At 41.9% G+C, this 24,490-nt stretch overlaps 2 protein-coding genes across 2 annotated transcripts; both read left to right on the plus strand.

The window, feature by feature from the left end:
• On the plus strand, window positions 1-12,038 carry mst1 (macrophage stimulating 1). The gene is made up of 19 exons (XM_030090933.1): window positions 1-59; window positions 254-386; window positions 1,224-1,368; window positions 2,338-2,453; window positions 2,976-3,090; window positions 3,874-4,010; window positions 4,558-4,678; window positions 4,765-4,883; window positions 6,262-6,436; window positions 6,849-6,979; window positions 7,246-7,348; window positions 7,625-7,761; window positions 7,866-7,898; window positions 8,024-8,138; window positions 8,218-8,295; window positions 9,784-9,930; window positions 10,024-10,130; window positions 10,369-10,508; window positions 11,318-12,038. Exons 2-19 carry the CDS (start codon window positions 338-340, stop codon window positions 11,477-11,479), a joined length of 2,130 nt encoding a protein of 709 aa, XP_029946793.1. The 5' UTR covers window positions 1-59; window positions 254-337; the 3' UTR covers window positions 11,480-12,038.
• Window positions 12,039-14,131: 2,093 nt separating this feature from the next.
• LOC115388069 (high mobility group protein HMGI-C-like) lies at window positions 14,132-21,722 on the plus strand. The gene is made up of 6 exons (XM_030091003.1): window positions 14,132-14,281; window positions 16,252-16,421; window positions 16,592-16,675; window positions 18,289-18,339; window positions 18,495-18,533; window positions 20,436-21,722. The coding sequence occupies exons 2-6, from the start codon at window positions 16,317-16,319 to the stop codon at window positions 20,517-20,519; spliced, it is 363 nt and encodes a 120-aa protein (XP_029946863.1). The 5' UTR covers window positions 14,132-14,281; window positions 16,252-16,316; the 3' UTR covers window positions 20,520-21,722.
• The last annotated feature ends 2,768 nt before the right edge of the window (window positions 21,723-24,490 follow it).

Raw genomic sequence — 24,490 nt, forward strand, 5'->3', positions numbered from 1 at the left:
TTTGGAGAAGAAGGACTGAAGTGCACGAGCTCGGAGCGACGCGTCCATCAATGATTAATGTGCGTATTGATTGGTTGTGTTTTTAGGGAGTTTGATCAAGGGCTCAGTGTTCATGTGTGAGTGGAGGAGGTGTATTTCTCGGGAATTTCTGCTTTCTGTGCTTCCCCAGCACATTAGTAACATCCTTTTTGTTGGTTTGGGGTATTTTTTTTTCTTTTGTGGGTGTGTGTTTGTGTGTTTTTGTGTCTTTCAGGTCGACTTGTAAACCTAAGTTGAGCAGAAATCTCCCTGATATCCATTAAGTGTTATAAAACAGTCTTTTCTCTTCTTCAAAACAATGAAACACTTCCTGCTCTGCTTTCTCTTGACAGTCGGACTGGTCACTGGTAAGGATTTTTTTTTATTGATATTATTATCTGTTTTTAATTAAGAAGGCTTAAAATTCACTTTTATGTTCTGAACTTTTGCATTGAGTAATATTTTTTGTTGTGTTTTGTATTTTGGCAGGAAAAAGGAAGCTTGATCAGAGAGCAAAAATGTAGATGACTGAGCTAAAACATCACAAGATGATGAATTTAAAAGACTGTCAGAATGAAAAATATATAGTTCAATTTAAATCACTTAGTAGCCTGGGAGGCTCAGAAATATTTCTCTTACCAAATATTTTAATTAATATTATATCCAATATGATGAATTCTGTTAAACAGAAAACTGAAAATAGTGTAATGAGCTTTATAGATTAATACTAATAACAGCGCAAGTTGCACAGTTAAACTGAAGTAACTTACAACCTGCCAAAGTGAATTTCGATCTGAAGAGGTGAACTTATTCTGTTGACTGGAGTTGAATAAAACCTAGCTACTCACAATCTTAAATATAATAAAATAGAATAGAAGTACTTTATTAATTCAAAGGAAATATGAACTGACCCTGCCAAATCCAGAAACTATGTGAACTATAGAAGTTCAGGAATGGCTCAGTCTGTTTCCAGATGTTTAAATGTTCAAAGTTTTTTTTTTGTTTTTTTTTTCTGGGTTCCTCTGTTGTCACAAACCAGCAGCACAGTCTTGGTCCAAAGGTTACAAGTTTGCAGCCTTGTGCCCAAATAATGCAGCTGGTACCACCATCACCTGCAAACTGCCTCTGAATGTAGCTCAGACCCAGTCCCCACGGTTATCCTCTCCATGCACGTGTGTGTTTGTGGTTGTGTGGCACATTCTCAGGGTCCCGCAGCCCCCTGAACGACTTCCAGCGCTCTGAGGGCCGCGAGCTGGTTCCCACCGCCTGGAACTCAGCTCGAGTGCAGACGCTGCTGGGTGTGAACCTGGAGGACTGTGCAACCCGCTGCTCACAGTCTCTGGACTGCAGGTATAACAACCCAGATCTCTCGTGCCTCAAGTTAAACTTATCACCTGATTTGACTAAATCCTCATTTTAAAGAGGATTACTTGTGATCATCTTCTTTAACTACAAAAATATAAAGCTCCAGCAGGTTGCCAAGTGGTGAGAACATGTCTTACTCATAATCTTTGAAGCTGCAGAACATCAACAAAACACACCCATTAATGAGCAGGTTGCAGCTGTTTTTACTGCAATCCTGAGGAAACAGTGTGAATATTAAAGCACTTTTAGCTAAGATATAAATCAGTTTTCTGTTGTGTATATTCATAGTCTGATGAAGTTTAATCACCGGTGACAAAATAGTGACAACATTTGCACAGAAGTTTTTTACAAAAGGAGAAATGAGACTGTTTGTTGCAACAGGTAGAAAAAAATATATTTATATGAAATCAAATGTGTTTTAGCAAACACCTTTCGACAGTGTGTATTATAATTGTAACATTTAATTCCTGCATTTTGCTTTATATTTATGATCTGTTTTGTACCTTCCGTACAAAGCAGTTTGGTAGTTTTACAGTGGTTTTCTGTGCTGCAGCTTTCAGTTTTGTTGAATAGAAATCATTGTTTACAGGTCAGATGTTGAGATGAAATAGTGCAGAAATAATCAGCTTTTTCATGGATATTGCATTTGGGATTCCTGTTATTTTTACATTCTTTGTCATCATCTCTCAGCTGTGATGAAAGTAGACAGTGTTACGAACATATATTGAGATTATCTGTTTGTTGAGAGAAACATTTATTGATAAATCTTGAAGGTGAAAATTATTCCTGAGAGGCATCCTGCTGTCACATTATCAGTCCTGGAAAAGATTTATACATTATAAACCTAATGTTCTTTTGAACAAACTGTTGAAGCCTGTTGAATAATTCACTCACTGATTACGCTTCTATCCATAAATATTAGATGCTCTGTCATGAAACTCTTCCCAAACGCAGAGCTTTCAACTTCGAGTCTCGTCCAGTGGTCACCTGTAAACATCTGCCCTGGGTGGGCGACGGCAACAACGCCGAGGTGAAGCGGAACGTGAACTGTGACCTCTACGAGAAGAAGGGTGAGAATGATTTTGCATCAGGTGTCAGAAGAAATATCTGAGTTTTTCCCGAAGCAGGATTTCAAATAATGCAAATCTGTCTTCTGCAAGAAATTAACAAAAAAAAAAAAAAAATCCCCTGTGCAGATAGATAGATATAAACAAGTACAAAGTATGCAAAATAGTATGAAGAAGAAAACACTCATGAATCCAGACATGCACATGGTTAGTATTTTTCATCTTTTTAATCTGCGTTTTGCCAAACAACATTTATTTTTTCTCAATTTAAAATTCCTTCTTCAGAGATCTTCACTTTGAATGTAGAACTTTTATTCAGGCAAATTCAACAGAATGCAACTAAATTGTGTTTAAAATAAGTGATCTTTTGAGTCAATTTAATCGGTAGTTTTACGATTAATATTTCTTTTAATTTAATTCAATGTAGTCAGTGTAACAATATTACATGAGTGGAACATTTCTCTAATCACTACATTTGCATTTCCAAACCAATATGGTTTGACTTGTTGCTTGTTTTTCGTTCAGTCTATGTCAGAAAGTGCATTGTGGGTAAAGGGGAAGACTACCGTGGGAAAGTGTTCACTACGAGGAGTGGGCTCACCTGCCAGCAGTGGTGGTCCAAGTTTCCTCACGATCACAGGTGAGTCACTCCCTCCCACCGTCCAGTTCACACAGCGGTTTAATGATTGAAGAAACATTCCGATCTTTGTCTGACCTTCAGCGTTTAAAGGAAATTAAAACGGGACTCCAAGAGTAAGAGCCTTTATTTCAAGTTTATTTGAGTGTGAACATTAAACAGTGTGGGACTTTAGACTCTTTTAGTCACAACGAGCCGACATTTCATGGTCAAACAGTTAACGCAACGTTGGGCCGGTTGATAAACTGTGTCGGGTACTGGCTAAAAGCCAGACTTCACACAAAACAGCCCTGGAACAAGGAGCAGAGCGACAGTTTTCATCCCTCTCAAGCTTATTATTACAGATGTACAGGCAGTAAAATTCTCTCTGTTTTTTATCATGAGCACAATAAGAAGAGTAGACTTTACGCTACAGTTAATCCTCTTGTTGTGATTCATTTCCTTCAGTCGGCAGACATCAGATGGGCAGAAGTACAAATTCAAATGACGAATGATTTCAGTGACAGCCCAGAAAATGTTTGATATGCGTTCTTTTTCTGCTTAAAATGACTTTTTCTGACTTACCAGTCTATTTTCAGCCCACAGCTCTTGACTTCTTTTAAAGAGGCACCACGTAAAGTTTAAGTCTTTCCTCTGTTGTGCTCTTGGTGGCAGTGTTGAGTCACATTAGATCAACTTTTTCCATCACCTGACTTCAAGACTCTTGTCTCATTGGCTTTTTGTTGTGTGTGGTCCAGACTGAATCCAGTGTGTACTTGTTTGATTCCACCACTCTCTCATTGTCAGGTGGACGCCCTCAGCCACGAATGGCCTGGAGCTGAACTACTGTCGGAATCCAGACGGGGATCGTATCGGTCCGTGGTGCTACACCACTGACCCCGAGAGACGCTACGAGAGCTGCAACATTCCCCAGTGCAAAGACGGTACGTCTCAAACATTTCCACAAGTGCACATGTTACATCTATAGGTCGCGTCCTTAAAGGCTTAATCAAAGTGGTGTCGTGAGGAAGAAGAACAGAGAAATTATGCTGCGCAAACAGTAAACAGTCTGGTATTGATTAGCCATTTCTGATTAAAGAAAATTATGAGAAGTCTGTACTTGGGTAGTTGGGTGCATGTTATGGCCTGAAAACACTTGAACCTTGATTCTTGTTTGGATAAACTTGTTTATCAGTAAACCTTACACACACACACACACACACACACACACACACACACACACACACACACACATACACTCACACACAACTAATTTCACATCTTTTGTGTGTGTTCCTTTCTGCTCTCTGCTGCGCTTTGTCAATAAGATGGTCACTTTGTTAAAATGAGGTTGTAATCATCAATAAAATGCAGCCTCCACTCCTCCCATTATCACCTCCAAGTGACAGCTTCATGCGTTCTCAGGAAAAATTATCTGGAAATGACAGAGTAATGAGTTTCTGTGCGTGTGCTGCCTTGTTTTCCTTGCAGAGGTGTGTATCACCTGCAACGGCGAGGACTACCGGGGGCAGGTTGACCACACGGTGAATGGTCGAGAGTGTCAGAGATGGGACCAGCAGTATCCTCACCAGCACATCTACCAGCCAGAGAAGTCTGTATTCACTATTTACTCGCAGCCGCATCCCCTCATCTGTGTGTGTGTGTGAGTGAACCACCAAACGTTGTGTGTATCTTTAGGTATCCCGATAAGAGTCTGGACGATAACTACTGCCGTAACCCCGACGCGTCTCCGGTGCCTTGGTGTTACACGACTGACTCCGAAGTGGAGAGAGAAAACTGCGAGATCAGCAAATGCAGTAAGATCTGACAAAATATATTTAAATAACACAACAATGTTTAAAGTGAGGCTGAATCTCAAACTGTGGGTTTTTCCACTAGTAGTTGGAGAAAACAGGTTTTACCTTTGGATCCTCAGGAGGTTTTCACATTGTTTTTCATGAATTTATGAACAAAAATTAATCATTTATTGAGAAACTAACTGAAAGATTACACAGCTATTAAACTCATAATTGCGGGCTTGAGATTGCTGTAATCTTTTGTATCGCGGCATCAGTTTGTTGGGACGCAGCCTTCTTGTTTCCTTCGCCCTGATTTGTTTCGTCCTCGGTTCCCTTTGGCCAAACTGAGAAAACTGAGAGCTGAAGCAGCCTGATTCCAGCAGTATCCAGAGACACCGCTGAATTAGTGAGTCTTATTAAATCGCTGTAATTAAATCTAGAAAAATCACTTTTATGGTGTTTGTGCAAATTGCTTTTCCAAATGGTGTGAGGCTTCAGACTTGGCCCCACAGTGATTTTCTTTGATTTAAGAGCCGGTGTGTCTGAAGTGCTCAGATGTTTGTCAGTGATTTGAGGCCGAGTTGTCTCACCGGGCTTCAGGTTCATTAAAGGTTAATTAAAATGTTTTTCTTTAATTTGTTTTCTTTATACATCTTACTCCTGTTAAGTTTCTGCTGGTTTCAGTGTGAGATAGAGGTGTTTTACCATGTTTTAATGGACACTTCTACATGAAAAGTGAAATGTGGACTCATGAGAAAAGATTACCGTAGTATCTGAAGTTGTCTAAAAAAATGTGTTTTACTTCTGATTTAAACTGTTTTTCCAGCTGTTATTATTTTAAATGGAAAGGCAGATTATAAATAAGCAAATTTAAAAAAGAAAATTTCTATAATTTCATCAGTTGTATTGGATATTATCTGGAATGAGGGACATTTTCACTCAGATCAACATGGGGAAAGTCTGGTTAAACCTATTAAACAGCACCATCTTGTGGCACTGTCAATGTCAGCATTAAAACTTCTAAAGAGTCCTCTTCTATTTTTTAGCTTGATTCCATGAAGATGTGACTGATCGGTTATGATTTTAGCCAGATAATGTACTCATTAACCTGGATGCAGTTATTTGCTTTATATAATCGTCTCATAAAGTTTCCTTAAAAACGTTGTCATTTTTTTTCCCCTTTTCCAAACGGAACATCAATATTATATTTAAGTTCTGCCATGCTAGAGATTTGAAGAGTACTGAGAGGTTTACTTTCATCATGTCATAAACACCTTATTTACAGACCCCAGTCACTTTAAAAGGAGCTGGTCGTCTCTTTATGTTGCCATCATGGCACACATGAACTGACCCTGAGTCTGTTCTTTAAATTTGATCACCTTCTCCTCCTCTGCAGCTGAAGTCCGTGTGGAGAAACGACAGCGCTCCAGCTTCACCACCAACTGTTTCCGCGGCCGTGGGGAAGACTACCGCGGCACGGTCAACGAGACCACGTCGGGTATCCCCTGCCAGCGGTGGGACGCCCAGTTTCCCCACGAACACCCCTTCTACCCAAACACATACGAGTGCAAGTACGTGCATTTTCAGAGGACAGAGAAGAATTATCAGGAAGCAAAAGGCACTTGTAGCCTATTAGAAAGTGTTTTGTTTCCCTGTTTGAATAATAATGTCAAATTGTCGTTGTGGTGAAATTACTAGTGATCTTATTTTATGTGCTGACAGTTGACAGTGGATGATAGATGGTCAGTACCTCCACAGCGGGTCACTCTGGGATGCGAATGTGAAACGAATATTAAACTCATTTGTGCGGTGGAGATCATTCATCGTGTCGACATCGATTACCTGCAGTTCACTCATTCATTTGGTGAAAAACGAAGAAGCGTGTCACCTCAGTACGGTGTCTGCATGGCTCCACAGTGTAGCAGCGACCCTGTGATTTAATGCATCGGCGATGAGACGGCGGTCTGGCTTGTCTTCACGCAGGGGCCTGGAGGAGAACTACTGCCGTAACCCGGACGGGTCGGAGGCCCCCTGGTGCTTCACGTCGGTGCCAGAGATGAGGACGGCTCTCTGTCTGCAGATCAAACGCTGTGCAGACGACATCGAAGCTGAGGGTGGGACTTCGTGATTCACTTCAGAGACAGAATGACAGTAGAGGAGAAGGTTACTATGAACTACGATGCGAATAATGATGACCATGTCACTGCCTCGTCTATTCAAACAGTCAAACAAATAAAGCCACGTGATGTTCTCTTAGCAATGCATTCATTTCTTTTATTTTGTTTTGATTATAGAAAGCTAAGTATATTGACATTTTCTCTGCTGTTCATGACTGATGACCCTCAGCATAAAATGGTCTTCTTTGGGTTTTTTTTCTTAGATTGCTATCAAGAAAATGGAAAAAATTATCGAGGCGTTGTCCGGAAAACTCGCAAAGGCATCACCTGCCAGAAGTGGAACGTTAACACACCTCATCGGACCAAGTATGTTTATCACTTCAGTTTTACCAGGGAAAACTTTACAGGATAAGAACATACTGCTTATTTTTAGTAGTGAACTGGTCTGTTGGGAGGCTTTCTGTGCATAAATAACCAAGTTATTATGAATAAGAAAACCACTCTCAGCTCTTCACAGTGTTCCTCATTTATAGTTTTCTTTTGCATTTATTTGTCAAGTTTGTGTTTTAAAAGTAGCTTTAGAAGTCACATAGTAATGTAACGTATTACATTATTAGTCATGGAAGTGGCCGCTCTTCCCAGGATAAACCACAGGACTCATCCTGAGGCCAACCTGACCGAGAACTACTGCCGTAACCCCGACGGAGACCAGCACGGACCCTGGTGCTACACCACAGACCCCAAAACCGAGTTTGACTACTGTGCCATCAAACAGTGTGGTACGGATCTCTGCTTTCTGTTTGTTTTATGGACCTTGAAGTCGTTTAATGGGCTGTGTGGCGACAGACGATTTAACAATTCATGTGTTGTTGTTTTCAAACAGCTGGGGAGAAAGTGTCCATGACTGAGCCAGTAGGTTAGTCTGTGAACCAGCATGAGCCACATTCTCAAACTGCAGATCACAAACCTCCAGTTGTGGTTACACTGCAAACTAATCCATCACGGTTTTTTATTTCTTGTTTTTTTTTCTTGTGGACGCAGAGAAAGTGGAGTTCAGCGAATGTGGCAAGAGAGACGACCGCTTCCAGAGGTCGCGGCTGCGCATTGTGAACGGGATTCCCGGGAACTCGCCGTGGACCGTCAGCCTCAGGGACAGGTGAGTCAGAAGACGGCTGGCCGACAATCAAAACACAGTGCGCAGAGCCCCGTGTGACCTCTGACCTCTCTGTGTGCAGGAAGGGAAACCACTTCTGCGGAGGATCTCTGGTTAACCCCCGATGGGTGATCAGCACCAAGCAGTGTTTCTCCTCCTGGTAAATTTCGCTCATTTAAAGGAGCTCTTTATTTCTGCATGGCTTCAGCCTGTGAATGCTCGCTATGTCCTCGCTGCCTTGGGGTTGTACAGCTCAGAAAATGCATTTGTTGTCTTTATTGCAAAGAGTTTCATTCGGAAATGGATTGTACTTTCCGTACGTCACACTCCATCTATACTAAATAGCAGTAATTCTTTTTTTTTTTTCATCGAATAAAAATCGCATTTTTGGGTGGCTGGGAAAACTATCCACAAATATCTATGGAATAAAAACAGTGCACATATTTACAATCTACCCATTCATTCCATCTTCAATACCACTTAATCCAACTCCCAGATGAGGGAAGCTGAAACTGATTTCATCTGACTGGAGGTGAAGGCAGGACCGATCAGCCTGGACAGATCATCAGTCCATCACAGGAAAAACAGATAGGATTACGAGATTGGCAAACTGATGCCTCTTTTTTAAATGATTTGAATCAATAACCTCAAATATGTTTTTCAACTGTGGAACGGACCCAGAGTACCTGGAAATAATCCACACAGTCACAGGGAGAAGATGCAAATCTCCCACAGAGAGGCTCTAAGTCCCACCCTTCCAGAGGAAACCGGAACATAGGAAGAATGCTAAACACATTTACGTTCACTCTCCAGTCTGTAAAACCTCTTCTGGACTTTGCAACCTTCGGGCTTTTGTGGTGCTATTTATTGATCCACACCGGAACAGATGAAGATGTGGTCACACTTGAGTCTAGATTGTTTTATGATGATGTTTTCATTTGTAGATTAGACCTGAAAGATAAACAACATGAAACTTTAGGTGTATTTCCTTGTCATTCGTCAGGTAGCAAGACTTCCATAGCCTCTATAGCAACGCTGCGCATGTGCTTGTGTGATTATTGTGGTGTTTTGTTTGTATTACTTATGACTTGTCTGCTGAAGTGTACAAAACAGTCAAACAGCCTTCAGAAGAGGAGCAGGTCTGGATTTGGTTCGTCGGTGCGCACCAGTGTTTTGACAGCAGAGCTCACACTCAAATAAATAACGGATCAATCATACTAAAATTATTTTGAATCAGACAAAGCCTGCTCAGTGTGTGAGAGTCTGAATCGTTTGCAACTGTATTTTACCGAAACGTCTGTCCATTCATCTTCTTGTATATGAACTTTTATCCAAGTCATAGTCCCCTGAGGTGGAATCTGCCCCTCCAAATATTGGCTGAAGAGCAGGGTACACTCAGGACATGTTGACAGTCCATGCTAGGGCAAACAAAAGAGAATCATCCACACACAAGCTCACACCTTCAAGCAATTTAGAATGATCAATGTCATTTGCTTATGGAGTACCCCAAGAAAACACCCAAACACACACACACACACACACGTGACACTGACATAAAGGACCTGGTCCGGACTCTAAAATACCAAAATTTTCCCCCAAAAACCAAACTGGAGGTGGACTTCCATGTTGACTCTGCGTGTGTGCACAGCTACGTGGATCTGCCCGGGTACTCGGCCATGATGGGAACGCTGTTTCGTGATCCACAAGAAGGAGATCCCGGAGTTCAAACCATCCCTCTCACCAAGATCGTGTGCGGACCCTCCGAGTCTCAGCTGGTTATGCTGCAGCTGGAATCGTGCGTACTATCAAATGCTACAAAACACACACCTATATAAACACACACAAGAGACGGCAACAATAATTTCCTTGTGACTGTCTTCTTTTGCAGCCCTGCCCAGTTTAATGACCGTGTCTCTCAGATCTGCCTCCCTCCTGAGCGCTACATCGTGGCTGAGGGGACGTCCTGCGAGATCGCAGGATGGGGCGAGACCAGAGGCAAGTGTGATCCTCCGCACTGCATTCGGTCCACGCTGAACTCCACCCAACTGCAATCTGCCACTCCTGGAAGTGTTTTTGAATACGTTCAAGCGAACACCTCGTTCATGTTCTTGGACTAATGTTGCTGTTGATCTTCCCAGATTCATCCGAACTCTCTCCACCTGTTCTTTTTTAATTGTGTTCTTGTGGACTCATTACCTGCTGACTCGTTCCTCCTCCTCTCTGTGTTTCTAAGGCACTGGGGACGAGACGGTCCTCAATGTGGCCCACGTACCGGTTCTGAGTAACAGGGAGTGCAACAAATACTTCAGAGGCCGCGTACGAGAAAACGAGATGTGCACCAACTCCTTCCAGGGTGGAGTCGGTGCTTGTGAGGTGGGTGTCGTGACCAAAACAAATCAGTGTAAATGTTTTATTTGATCAGTAATAAAAGAGCTACAGTTGGCATTCAAGAAAGGCTTTCAGCTCTAATAAACCAGAGACGTTCTGGTCAATGGAGCCACAATCAATGCACTGTCATTCTGCTTTGATATTTACTGAACACTCGACATTAAGACGTGTTTCACAAAAATGGTTGGAACTAGGAAAAAAAAAGTTTCTCTGTTTTTACTTGTTTAAAAAGAACAAAATCCAGCTTGCAACAGCTTTAAAGTTCAATAATAACAGACTGGTTGTTTGTTTTTTGTATAAACAAAAACTTCAGTGTATCCCTGTAAAGTGGTGTTGGAGCTGTGCTGAGTGATACAGTTATGCGGCTTTTATGACCACAGAGTCATTCTCACTGGTTCCAGCAGCTGTTTCCTTTGCTCTTTGAGTTTGGCTAAGCTACTTAATGGCTTGCTTTAACTTCCAATCGAACAGACAGATACTGGACACTCTTCAGAATACGTCATAGCTCCCACAATTTCAAACTGTTTGTGTAATGAGAGAATAATGCCCTAATGTGTTGTGAATTAAAGCTTCGGATACGGTGGTAAGAGAAACTGTTTTGATGATGAAAATCACTTTAAGCTCAGAGCGCACGGTTATTTATAAGTTCCTATAAATCAAACGCATCCACCATTTGGATAATGGAAGACAACCGGACAAGATGTGACTGCAAGATGTTTCCAACCTCGGCAGTGACACTCAGTCATAACAGAGACAAAGAATGACTCCAGACTGTTGTTCCTGTGTGTCTGCAGAGAGACTACGGCGGCCCGCTGGCGTGTCAGAACAGGGACTGCTGGGTTCTGGAGGGTGTGATCATCCCCATGAGGCGCTGCGGACACCCGGGTCAGCCCAACATCTTCATCCGGGTGTCTGCGTATGTGGACTGGATCAAGAAGGTCATGGAGATGGCTTGAAGGCAAAACACACTGCCATCAAACAAGAATGATTGGATCTATTTCCAGAGCAGCAAGGCCACTTACTCAGCCGAACATACGCAACTTCTCTCCTCAGATGTCTGCTTTACGTCAAAAGACAACTAATAGTACAACTTCAATTGTGTAATCAGAATTTATTATTGGAGTTGTATTGCTATTACATTATAAAACCGGCTCATTCATAGTGTATTTTTTTTCCTCATGTAGCTGCTTTACACACTTCTAAATTCTTCTATTCATGGAAAAACTTGAGTCTGGTTGTCAAAATCTTGTTTAACAGCAGATTGCATGTGTAATGATAGTAAGACTTTGATGAAAGTCGCACAAAGCTGCTTCATGTTAGGATCAGAAGCAGTCGTCCTCTGAAATGTTACTAATGTGCAGTTCTTTATAACTATTCCTTTGACTGCAAGTTTTTAGTATTAAAACGATGTTTTTTTTTCTGTTTGCTGTTCAATATTAAATAATACCCCAATAAATGCTTTTATCTGCCTACAACCACAGGTGATGACTTTGTGTTGAAAGTTTAAATACGCTTGATCAAGGTTGCAATTTACTGTCAGTCATTCACAAAAGAATTGTAATTGTAGCCCATTGGGTTGAGAAATAATGTTTGAGTAAATTAACTTTCAGTAACGCAAAGGGGCGGTGGGGGGTGGGGGTGGGAGGGGGGTGGGGGTGGGGGGGAGGGTATTACAGCACCGTTTTAAAGTCCCTAACATCTCCTGGAAATGCACCCTACACCACCAAACTGTACGCCTCCCCGGCTCTCCGTGGCATTGAATGGAACTCCAAAATACCTTCTTTGCCCCCAGCCTCTAAAGAAATCCCTCCTCTGCCTGTCTTTTGATGCCTGCCCCCACCTCTAAAGACATGCCTTTGTGCCTTATGCAGAACTGTATGCACTGCACATTCTTTCTAGTTCTATAGGAGGATTTTTGTAACCCGGTCCTGATGAGCCCACGGAATTCAGCTTAAATAAACCTCAAGATCACAGTCCGACCAAATCTCAGACACACCGCGCACGCTGCAGAAGGCCACTGAACTCTCTCATATACACACACACACACCATACACACACAGTTTTTCTCTCATGCACCCCTCCGCCGCCACCTTCATCTTATCCCCCATTCAGTCTGTTTCTTTGTCTTGTTGATTTTCACGCTAACGTTTTAACTTCGGCCTCAAACAATCACAAGACTTTTTTTTTTTTTTTTTTTAATCAAAAAGCAAAAAGCTGATCTATAAAAGATGTTCACATCAAACTGACAGCAGTCAAACTCATTCAGTTAGCGTTCATCTACTAATATTTATAGCGGATGACTAATCAAATTCACTTATGACTATTAGTTCTCAGTATAACCAAAGCTTCTGGGAACCTGGACTCATTTTTAATTACCAAAAGATGCAAATGTTTTCTTTGTTACTCTGATGCATGTTGTGGAAATACCAAGATTCAGTGGCACTGGACTCATCCTGCGGTTTGAAGCAGAATTCTGGCTCTGCAGGTTGTTCAGCATGAGAATTTCAGAATTACATTTTGAAACTTATTCGACAAACAGCTCGAACTAAACTCTGTGTTTTATCTCTGTCCATCAAGCTTCAACTTAATGATTTATACTTTGGGCTGCTGCCAGCGCTCTAACCTGACGTGACTCCTGCAGAGGAGCAGCGTTAGCAGCTGCCGCAGTGTGTTTTCACAGTCGTTCAAACATGTCGGCCTCACTTCACTTTATGGTTGCATCGACTTAAACAAATAAAACTTCTTGAAATTATTATTTTTTTTTAAGTGCAAAAAAATATGTTGAATGAAAGTTCACACATGAATGGGCTTTTTCAGTTCTTCTTGTATCGTGTTTAATATTTTTAATTTATAATACATGTTTATATCTTTATTTAGCTTTTGTTATCAGTTGTAGATATATTTATGATGAAGACTACGGTGATTGTTCATCACAGACCTGGGTAAACCAGGTAGAACATACATCCTGTAACTGCTCTAATTATGGCTTTATAACTGTAACACAGAAATTTCCCTGTTGTCTTTTGACGAGTAAGAGCCAAGCGTGGCTCACATTTCCCAAAACAAATGCTGGTCAGGCTGTTGTCGAGCAGACTTTGTTCTCAGAAACCCTGTTTGATATTTGAGTCCTTTTATGACTTCCAGAGCTATATCTCTAACCCTGTAGGTGGGGAGATAACAGCAGGCAGACAGAGGGAAACTCTGCTTGAGACTGTCTGCTCTCACTATCATGTCTGCTGAAACACACTCAACCTTTTCCTCCCTTCTTTGGGGAACTTCCCAGCCCCCCAGACCCTGCTTTGGGAACCCCGGAACCAGACCCTCCTGGCTGTCTGATGCCCGTCTTTTCTCCCTCTTTCTCCCTCTCGAGTGGGTGGTCCGGTGAGTCTTTCGGGGCGGGGTCCTCCGCCTCAACCCTCCTACCCTCCTTCTTTCTTGAAACATGCTTTAATAGAGAAAGTATGCAATGCATACTGCTCTGCTGCAACCCCCCACTATACTGCATCTGGGGTATTCGTGACTGGACGTCTGGGGGGATCACACACATTTCCGATTAGGAGGAGGGAGAGAGAGAGAGAGAGAGAGAGAGCGAGAGAGAGAGAGAGAGAGAGGGGAGAGAGAGGGAGAGGGAGTGTGAGAGAGAGATTACCCTTTCATTCCAGCCAATGAGACGGTCGATACACTAAGATTTCCAGAGTTGTGCAGGGGCACAAAGTGAGTGTGTGAACTTTTCAGGTAAAGCTGCGAACCGACTAAAGGTAAGTTCAGCTCGTGCACACTCCCTCCTCTCTCTCTCTCTCTCTCTCTCTCCCTCACACACACACACACACACACACACACTGCTCTCTCTCTCTCTCTCCCTCTCCCTCTCTCTCTCCCTGCATGTCGCGTTTGGCGCTGCCTGCATGGACAGGATCGCTCAGCCTGAACATGGAGCCCAGAGTCTGACCGTGTGTCCGCGGCTCACTGGAAAACTGCAGCTCCTGCACCTGTGTGGCTGCAACCGCGTCCGCGAGCAACTTCAACTCGCGTCTTTCTAAAAACTCACTTCTACATGTTTTTTGTTTTTTTCCCCGACGGACCTGTTGTCGCTCCGAAACACACACACACACACACACACACTGATTGCGCAAGTGATGGGAGCAGTGGGGATGTTGTGTTGTAAAGCTCCGACTTTACGCTTCTCGCACACGGACGGCCTTGAGAGTTGTTGTGGTGTTCGCATGTCCGGACCGCAGACCGTCTCCGGCGGAGCTCGGTCGGTTTTGCAGCCTCGGCCGCGGCGGCGGCGGCGGCGCGTCGCGCGCCTCCGTTCACGCCAAACAAGAATGTGTTTTTATGGTTGCAATTGCCGCCCATATGCTAAGAGTACATTCAGTCCCGTACTTGACTGGCAAACACGGATTAGTTGAGCGGACGGTCCACTTCAGCGGGAGTATCCGGTGGGGTTTCTCTTTTCTTTCTCTTTCTCTGGCTTTTCGCTTTGATCCAAAGTGGCTTTTAAAAAAGCCACCATTACGCGTCGTGCGTAATCGTTCGGCTTTAAATCGTTTCTACGAGGACGTATTTCTCGACACTCGCCGACTTCCTGCTTCGGTGCGGCCGTTTTGATAGGCTGTGTTGGCAATTAGTGTTTGGCACATTCCTCACGCAGCCAGACGCTGTGGTGAACGACCACCATGGGACCCGCGGCCGACCCCAACCGCACATTTAGTCCTCGTTCGCTTAGTTAAAAAAAAAAAAAAAAAAGAAAAGAAAAGAAAAGGAAAAGGACGTTCATTAAGCGAGCAGCACGGCCGACCTTCTAGGAAATCACCAGGAATGTAGTCTAACGTGAGGACACCCTGTTTACACTTTGAAGGTTGCTCCTTCACCGATTAAATGTCAAGTAAAGTTACACCTAACTCTGCAGCATTCGACCCTAATGTGTTTTTAATATGTGCTTTTTTTTATTGCTGCTCAATCAAAGAATGCAGCTTGAAAGTTGCACATTAAACTGCTGCAAGCTTGTGCTGAGCAAATAACAGCTTTTATTAAAAGTTGTCATGAAAAGTGAGGATGGGATAAGTCGTCTTTTCATTAGCTCTGCAATTTATTAATAAACAAGTAATAACTTCAGGTGGATCTCTGTTATGTTTAACTGATTGATATGTGAATAGGAATAAAGATACCATTGATTTATTCATAATTGTTACACTGGCTTCCTGCTCTACTACGGATTTGTCTGTGGTTTCTGTTTTCCATTTCTTTTTTAAAGTGTAAGAGTCGCAGCATCACCACCCGTCCAACATTCACGGCCCCATTGAGAAATACCTCTCAGAGGACAGATGGAAAGGCAGAGTACAGTGGTGTAGAGCCAGATTTTGGATGGGAGATTGAGTTGTGAATATCTGTGCTACTTTTAGTCTCTGCACACCACTCTCATGTTTCCCTGCGTTTGCCAGAGCCCTGTGTGCTTTCCGATGAACCTGGTGCCAAGGCTTATGTTTAAGCAGTTCCCACGCTAGCTCTTGGAAAAGGATCCTGTGTGATTCTGAATTATCTTTTTTAATTACACATTAAGCAGTGATTGGAACACGCTGCGGTGAATGCTCGAAAAGATGATTTAAAGCAAATGATCCTATATTTGTCAGAGATGATTGCGGAACTGTGTCCAAGTGTTGTCAAATTTTCCACTTTTCTCGCTCACATCTCCAGCTCCTGACATTTAGCTCTTCTGCTCTCTAAGCCCTCAAGGCCGCTGCTCCAGACTTTGATGCCCACACCCTTTGAAGCAGGTGGACCGACGCAGGCATGAGTAACAGTGGGACCAAAGAGCCGTCTCCCCAGCCCAGCACTGCCCAGTCGCCCTCCGAGCCTCAGCGGCGAGGCAGGGGTCGACCACGGAAACAGCAGTCGGTCAGACTTCACTCTTTGTAGCATAAATCTGAGCATCTCCATATTCAAACTTAACCTCCTGAAAATCTTAATTAAACCTGCAAAAAATGCTCCTAACATATGAAGCTTGATTTTGTGTTGATTTTCGTCTGGTTCTTGTCAGATGCTTCAATTTTAATCTTTCTCCACAGGAGCCTGCCGGACCAGAGGCCCCAAAGAGACCCAGAGGGCGACCGAAAGGCAGCAAGAACAAAGGCCCCAAAACTGCAACAAAGGTTAAAACTGATCAGTGTTTCCAAGAAACTTTAAAGAATCTAAACTATGGGGTTTTCTTTTTAAGTATTTTTGCTAATTTCTTATGTCATTCTCAATGACAAGAAGTAAGAAACTTAAAAACTAGCTTGACACTGTATTCTATATTTGTTTAAAATGGATCGTCTGTTTATCTTTAAAACACTGGATAGGATCTTCGGGGTTTTATCGTTGACAGTGCACCTGCATGAGATGCATTAGTGGTGCATCTGAGATAATTCATATTATATATGAAATTGAATTATCTCAGGCACTCAGGGGCCGCTATCATAAAGTTTAGAAAGAGAAGTCAAAGGCAGGTTTAGATGAAATCAGTGCAGTATTTATGTCTCATCCTTCACCCTGTGGGTTAACCCTGAGAGACGGGAACATCAGTGCAGAAGCATTTACTGCTATCATGACAAATGACTGGGGGTTTTTTTTCAACTGGAAAATCAAAGTTTATCACAGATAGGCTATTAAACAGTAAAAACAGTTCATCATAGTGAACAAAAGATACAACAGCCTGACTCCAAAAATGTAGTAAAAGTTACGGATAGTTGTAATTTGTGGTTATTAGTTTTGCTGCATTCACTCTGCGTCCTGATTTTTTCAGATTGTTTTGTCAAAAACTGGGTAGAAAACTGCTCAATGAGGACAGTGTACCTTGTTGTCACTTAAAAGTAAAGTTAAAACTAAACAAACACTTTCATTATGATGCAGAACTCACCCGTTTTCAGATTAGTCATTTTAGGTTTGGAACACTCTTGCTCATATAGATAACGTATAGCGCTTTGATGTTTTGAAAAACCTTGTTGAGACCTGAAGCGTCGGGATGAAATGTGGCTGCTCAGCCTCTGCTGCCAGGTTTCCTTTAAAATGAGGCCGCTGGCAGAAGCTGAGCACAGATCTCTGACACTGAATCTTTTATTGACATATGTGCAAATTTCTGAAAATGAAAAAAGCTCGGTGATTGTTTTCTTTATCGTCACTGGTTGGAAACGGTTACTGCTGGGAAACTGAACTTGTTAGACTTGTTACAACATGGCAGAGCGAGGCATTTTAGCATGAGCCTGCAATTACACACGTCAGTCACGCAAATCCATGCTTTGTGCTCCCAGATTGGGATGAAATGGAGGTTTCACGTTAAAGCGAAATAGTCCGTAAATGTCTCTTAAATGTTCACGCGTAACTGTGGTTGTTTGTTTGAGAGTGTATCCTTTATGTGAAGGCAGACACACGCACACACTCACACCACACAGACTCATCAGAGACGTGGTGGAGGTGGAGATGGACACTGCAGGTGGTCTCAGAGGGGAGGAGCACCTTCAGTTACAGACTAATATCACCAACATGCGGCACAGAGCGCCACAGGAGAGCCTTCATTCCAGTGGCAGAAACACCCCTGATCTATTCATCGAGCATATAGTCACTGTTGAAGAGCAAAACTTGGGGCCTGTACACTTTATTTAAAGCTCCAGAGGGAAACAATCAACACTCACAGTTAAAGCTCAGCAGATGAGGACTCAAATAAGATCTGTGTCCTGATGTAAACTTGACACCGCCTCTTTTACACCCTCTGTTCATTCTTTGACAGAAAGTAGAGTCCGCTGGGGAGAAGCGGCCACGAGGGCGACCAAGGAAATGGGTACGGAGCAGTCCCTGACACTCAGACATCATGGAGTTAATTGTGAATGTGTGTCCAAAGCCGGCTCTGTGTTTGTGTGTGCCGGAGCCGCGCGATCCGCCAGGGCCCCATTTCCCTTCATGTTTAATTAATTCTGCTGCCTCTCTTTTTCACAGCCTCAGAAAGTAGTTCCAGAAGTGACTGAAGAGCAGCAGGTGAGGAAAACCGAATCTGTAAAAGGCGGTTGGGTGGTCCAGTTTAGTTTTGATGCAGCTTTCTGAGACACAGGTTCCCTCCGCTGAGAACGCGTTGTTCTGTAATGAGGCCTGCTTCAGTCTGAAATGGGCTCATGTGTGTCTGAGATGAGCTTCATCACATAAAGGAATCACTTAACATCCACAAAAATCTGCCTTTTCCCACTGTATAAACCTTGATGGCGGGGTTGTGGCAGAATCTTTTGATTGAAAAGAAGTCAGTTTCAGATGTTGTGACTGCATTTCTGCTCCACTGGGCGGAAATCTCACTTTCTGTCACATTTTCACTTTCTGAACAATGTCAGTTACATATTCACTGTGTGATTTGCATGGAGGATCTCCGGCATCAAACATTAAAAAGATGTGTTCAGTAGGCCTTTTCACTCATTCCTGCTGCTGCTGCCGTCAGTAAACCTGAACTCCTGTACTGAGCCAATATGCTATGATTTAATATTGAAGTATGTATATATATATATATATATATATATATATATATATATATATATATATATATATATATATATATATATATATATATATATATATATATATATATATATGTGTGTGTGTGTATGTGTATGTATATATTCAATTTAAAGAAAGTAAGCATGCTAATAGGAATTGTGGGGGTTGTAAAGAAATGTGAATGATTCCCAGTAAGTTGAACTGGGTACGTTCTGATACTCTTCCCATATTGTCACTTTGTATGACTGCTTTATCCGACTTGGCACGATACCCCCTGGTTTGGTTTGGTTTGGTGCCACAGATCAACCCGTTATTGATTTTTTTTCAAGCTGCAATCTTATAGTATGTGTGTATGCGCTCATTTGCTTTCCATGCACCAAATTCCCGCCTTCATGCGTATTGAAGTGTGGATTTAGCTGAAATGCTGGGAGACGTGGCGCTGACTGTTGTCATGCTCTCTATGGGTGAACAACCTAACTTGTAAAAGAATTTTTTTTTTTCAGGGTTTATTTTTTCAGTTTTGGTTTTTCTTTTTGCATCTTAGTGCAAAATAAAAACCCCGAACTCTTCCAACTTCAGAAACCCCCCCGAAATGACAAATGTAACACAAGTAGACATTTAAAAAACCCTTCCTTCTCCAGACTGTCAGTGTGGTGTACTCTGCCCTTTGACCTCGATGTATCCTACCTCATTATCTTCTGTGCATTCTTCGCATTGCTCAGCTTCCTTAGTATTTGCACTCGTACTGTGTGCGATTTGCTTTTTTCCGTCTTTGTTTCCATACATTCTTTTTTCATCCCTTTTTCTTTTTTCTTTACGCGCTGATCTTTGCACATCGCATAAAGTCACTTCGAAAACGTGCAGACGTTTCCCCACACAAACCACCGAACATCCACTGACATCCAGTTTTGGTGCGTTTCTCAGAAACAGTGGTTCTTTCAGCCCTCCGGTTCATATTTTAAATGCGTGCGTTGCACAACAGTTCTTGCCAAAGCGAGGTGGTTCGCTTCGTGGCCCTTGTCTGCCTTATCGCATCCTCTCCACTTAGCAGTTTGTCAAAGGAGTCGAGATGCTTTAAGAACTGAAACTGTTGAGACAGACTCCCTTTCTCACACGCACGCAAACGAAGGGGAAGAATGAGTCAGTGCAGGGAGGGGAAACCTGATCTAACTGCTCTCTTCCCCTGCCTTCTTGGTTTCCTGATGTAACCGTCGTTATCCTCACATTTCTAGGTCTGACAGCTGGAACCTTCCGCCTCGCACGCAAACGCTCAATGAAACTTTTAACACTCAGTCTTGTATTCTCGTGTCCTCTCTGGCATTGATTCACCCGCCGTGCGCATCATTAGTCACAGAGCCGGCGGACTGACGGCCCTCTCCGGTCTGCCTGTCGTTCCAGGGCCTTCCTAGAGAGGCTGGGGAGGGTCCTTCGCAGCCCGAAGCCTCGTCATCTCAGGTGCCAGCTCAGGAGGAAGGGGAGTAGACGGGACACCTACCTCAAGGTTCGACCTCAAACAAAAGGGGCACAATCTGTCTCCCACCTGTGATGAGGATTCAGGAAAACAGACACACACACACTCAAAACTCACTGCAAACAGTAGTTTCCCCTCCCGACCCCACTGAACCCTGGGTTTGTTGTTGACCCTCAGAGTTTGGCTCGCTTGGTGAACAATCTTTGTTGACATTGGGGTGTTTGATCATTGCAAGACTTTCTTTAAGGAGTAGTTCCACTTTTTGGGAAGTGTAGATTTTTTTTGCCTTCGCTGAGTTTATGTACTTTATGTAAGGAGCTACTGGCTACAACACTATAAAAACAGTGTTTTTAAAATCTGAACGAAACACAAATGCAGCTTATATGCATGTCGAATTTAAACATACTGGTGGGTGGAGTCTGTTATCTTAGAAAGATCGACAGTACCTGTTTTTATTCTTTAAAATCAGCCATTATTTTCATATGTTCTTATAAATCACAAATTCCCTTAAAGTCGAACTATTCCTTTAAGCATGACAGCTGTCTTGCCGCCCTCTGTGTGCGTACGGGGGGGGGGGCGGCAGAGGAGCTGCTGAGGGCTGAAGAAAAGTAAAGGAACCAAACCTTAGTGTTGTTTTGGTAACACATTTTAAAATCAAGTGTCCTTGTATGAAACGGGAGCAAAACTTTTTCCTCAACCAATGTTACAACAGAAACACGGTGTGCTAAAGTCGTTCGTGTAAAAGGTTTCATTCCGGAGTTAAAATATCCGCTTTGGGAGGGAAAAGCCTCGTTTGTTCTATACTTGAAAATGAGATTAGAGGATTATATGGCTTCAGTTTCAAAAGGAAAAAGTTAAAAAAAAATCATCTAATTGTTATTTTTCTCCAAACTTTAAGTGATTTCAAGAAAACGTGTCCAAAGTTTTAAATGGATGTTTTACAGAGGGAAGAAAACCGTTCGACTTTAGTCAGCAGTGTTTTTGCCACACTCAGGATTTCATTTTTAACAGTGCTTTTGACAGCTTATTGAAACCTCAGGTACAAAACTATTCAGGAACATTTTGTCTACTCAGTAAAAAAAAATTATGGTGCTGTGTTTGTTGCGCATTTCTAATCTGTATTTGACATTACCAGTATGCCTTGAAACAAAGACCTCATTTAAACCTCAGTTACTCTCAGTTTCCTCATCTCTCATTCTACCTCAGCAACACAATAGACTGAAGATCTCAAACTTCTTCACTCCCTCATGCGCCACAGATATACATGTATACTGTATACACACACACACACACCACACACACACACACAGAGTTTCACATGTACAGTACATTTAAAGGGTTTTTAGGGCTAAATGCCTTCAGATCTCACCGAAGCACAGAAGCAGCTCCAGTAGAGGTGTACAAATAAACCATCATTGTTTTTTTTGTTTTTTTTTTTTGTTTTTTTTGGTTTTTGTTTTGTTTGTTTTGTCTGTTTTAAAGTGTATATGACAAAAACTGATTTGTATGTTGGTGTAATAGGGTCACCTCAAGGGAAACTGGATTCGCAGGATGATTGGCTTTTATGTTGCATTTTGAGATTAAAGTGGAAATGTTGGCTAAAAGTGTTTTAATAAAAGAGGGAAAAACTTTGAGATGTTTAACACACAGGTGAAATTTCAAAAAGAATCTAAAGCCCCATCGGACGTTATTGTCATCTTAGCTTTACTCTCTAATTGGATGTATCCTCAGTTTGTCGTCCCAACTCTGGAAATGAGAGAATAAAACGTAACCTCACCTCTTTACGTTTTTGTCTGTGTCCCTAATACACCATCATAGAAGTGAGACTTTACTTGTGTTCCTGGGAAATAAAATGCAGCCAATAGTTTACAACAACATGATGAAATATTTGCTTTTTAGGATATAGTTTATGTTGTTTTTTTTTTTTTTTTTGGGGGGTGGGGGGGGGGGGGGGGATTTGTTATTCTTTTCTCATTTTTACTACATCATGTATTTCCTGATTCTTACACTGTACATTGTATGTGTGATTCTCTTAATCCATGGCAGCGTATAACCTCAGAGTGCTGAAATACATGAGAGTGATGTATGACGTTAACTTACGTCAGGCCAACCGGCGTGGCTGCAGCAGCAGCAGCAACGAAAACTAAAGATTGTACTAAAGTGTGAGTGGACTTTACTGATTCAGTTCTGCTTTTCAGACAGCGGGAATGTGGGATTTTCCCATAAGAATTTGACACGTTCTTAAAAAGATGTTTTCCTTTACCTCTGCAGCCCCGTGGCTGCCGTGACTTCAGTATATGGAATGGGATTTTTCTTCATGGCACATACTGAACAGGTTCCAGTGGAGTCACTTTGTACAGGAGAAGTGTTTCTAGAAGTTACTTAAAACCAATTGAAGATCTTAAATACACCTTTTTGTCTTGTATTTGAGTGAGTTCAGAAGTCTGAAAGCGTAAAACACATACATGAAAGCAGAACTATGCATTTCCTTTGTAGGATTTTGCAGGAAAAAAAAAGTAATGAAGGGAAATGTTCTTCACCAGATTGATGTGGCACCAGGAATCAAACTTTAGGGAATCAAAGGGGTATAAATGGATTTTGATTTATTTGTCGTTAATTTACGATTTGTGATGAACTAACATGACCAATGGAGACGAAACTGAGATGTCAGAAAGTTCTCAGCTCAGGATGTTTCTGTTTCGATGTAAACATCAGTTGAATCCGTTTCCAGCTTCCAGTCCAGTACAGAAAGGATTTTGAAACCTCGTTCAGAATTTCTGCACTTAAACCAACAAACAGCCTCATGTCATTTTTGCAAATATGCTGACTTGTGGAGATTTTATCATCGTGTACAGCAAACATTTATCCAGCATCAAGTATATATTACTTCAAAATTTTTTTGCATTACTCGAATATCACCCAACATTTATATTATATATAGTTTATATATTTGTGTTTTTTTTTCCACCTAAAACTCACTTATATCATCACTAATGATTATTAGCATTTCAATCATTTCATGTATTTCAGCATTGTTGCTCAAACTGCTGCCAGATTAGATTTATTCAATGTTCACACGCATTGATTTTTCTTGTTGTTTTGCCCCCACGGACTACCTCTGACGACAAAACTGCCTGCCTAGGTCATCTCTGGGGTAACTCTCTCGGCCGCGGCCAAGAGAGTTTCTATCAGACCTTCAGGCGATGTGGATCGTGAAAAATCTTGAAATAACTCAAACTCGTACTGTTGTAGTCCTCTCATCTCACAATGTTCACGTGATCCGGAGCGAGCGGAGGCCGGAGGCCTCCCGTTTTAACGACAGCTGAGTCGATGTGTTGCTATTTAACATGAGCTGTGTTTTGGGATATTTACTCTTTGTGTTGGGGGCAGTGTTGTTCTGTGATCTTACTGATAGTGAAGTAGTTCCGTACAGTACTTGATCAAATTTCAGCTGTTGAAGAAGTTGGAGAAGTCGAAGTGTCACTTGAGAAATCATCGTTCATGCCTCACTTTTAACATCATTTTGTAGTTTATGTTATTGACGTCTTCTTCCTCTTCATTAAAACAACTCACAAACCTGTGATATATATTTTGTTATGATTCTTTACCTTGTGATTTGTGTTACTCTGCTTCTTTATCACTTATCAATAAAATATCACACCCATCAACTGTTTCTGTCAAGATTTGTGCAACAAAAACATAAAAAAAAAATGGTTTGAATAGTTTTAATACACACAGACGAAAACAATCCTTTATTGTTCACTAAAGAATAAAGAAAATAGAGAGTAATACTTCACTGAAAGGTGGCAACACATCCAGTTCAAGCTTGTCAGAAATGTAGAATCACAAACGACTAAACCACAGATTTACACTTCTCTCTTATGAAACATGGAAGTAGGTAACGGAGTTCATCCGAACTTAACTGACAAGATACCAAACAGTTCAACAGCAATGACACGACATGATTTTCTTTTCTTTAAAA

The sequence above is a fragment of the Salarias fasciatus genome, chromosome 5, assembly GCF_902148845.1.
Source record: "Salarias fasciatus chromosome 5, fSalaFa1.1, whole genome shotgun sequence".
Lineage (NCBI taxonomy): Eukaryota > Metazoa > Chordata > Actinopteri > Blenniiformes > Blenniidae > Salarias > Salarias fasciatus.

Excerpts from the sequence above, each read along its gene's own strand:
- mst1 (XM_030090933.1), top strand. The coding sequence starts at position 338 with ATGAAACACTTCCTGCTCTGCTTTCTCTTGACAGTCGGACTGGTCACT. Across the intron at positions 7,349-7,624 it reads AACACACCTCATCGGACCAA|GATAAACCACAGGACTCATC; the intron begins GTATGTTTATCA and ends CGCTCTTCCCAG. Across the intron at positions 7,762-7,865 it reads CTGTGCCATCAAACAGTGTG|CTGGGGAGAAAGTGTCCATG; the intron begins GTACGGATCTCT and ends GTTTTCAAACAG.
- LOC115388069 (XM_030091003.1), top strand. The coding sequence starts at position 16,317 with ATGAGTAACAGTGGGACCAAAGAGCCGTCTCCCCAGCCCAGCACTGCC. Across the intron at positions 16,422-16,591 it reads GACCACGGAAACAGCAGTCG|GAGCCTGCCGGACCAGAGGC; the intron begins GTCAGACTTCAC and ends CTTTCTCCACAG. Across the intron at positions 16,676-18,288 it reads GCCCCAAAACTGCAACAAAG|AAAGTAGAGTCCGCTGGGGA; the intron begins GTTAAAACTGAT and ends ATTCTTTGACAG.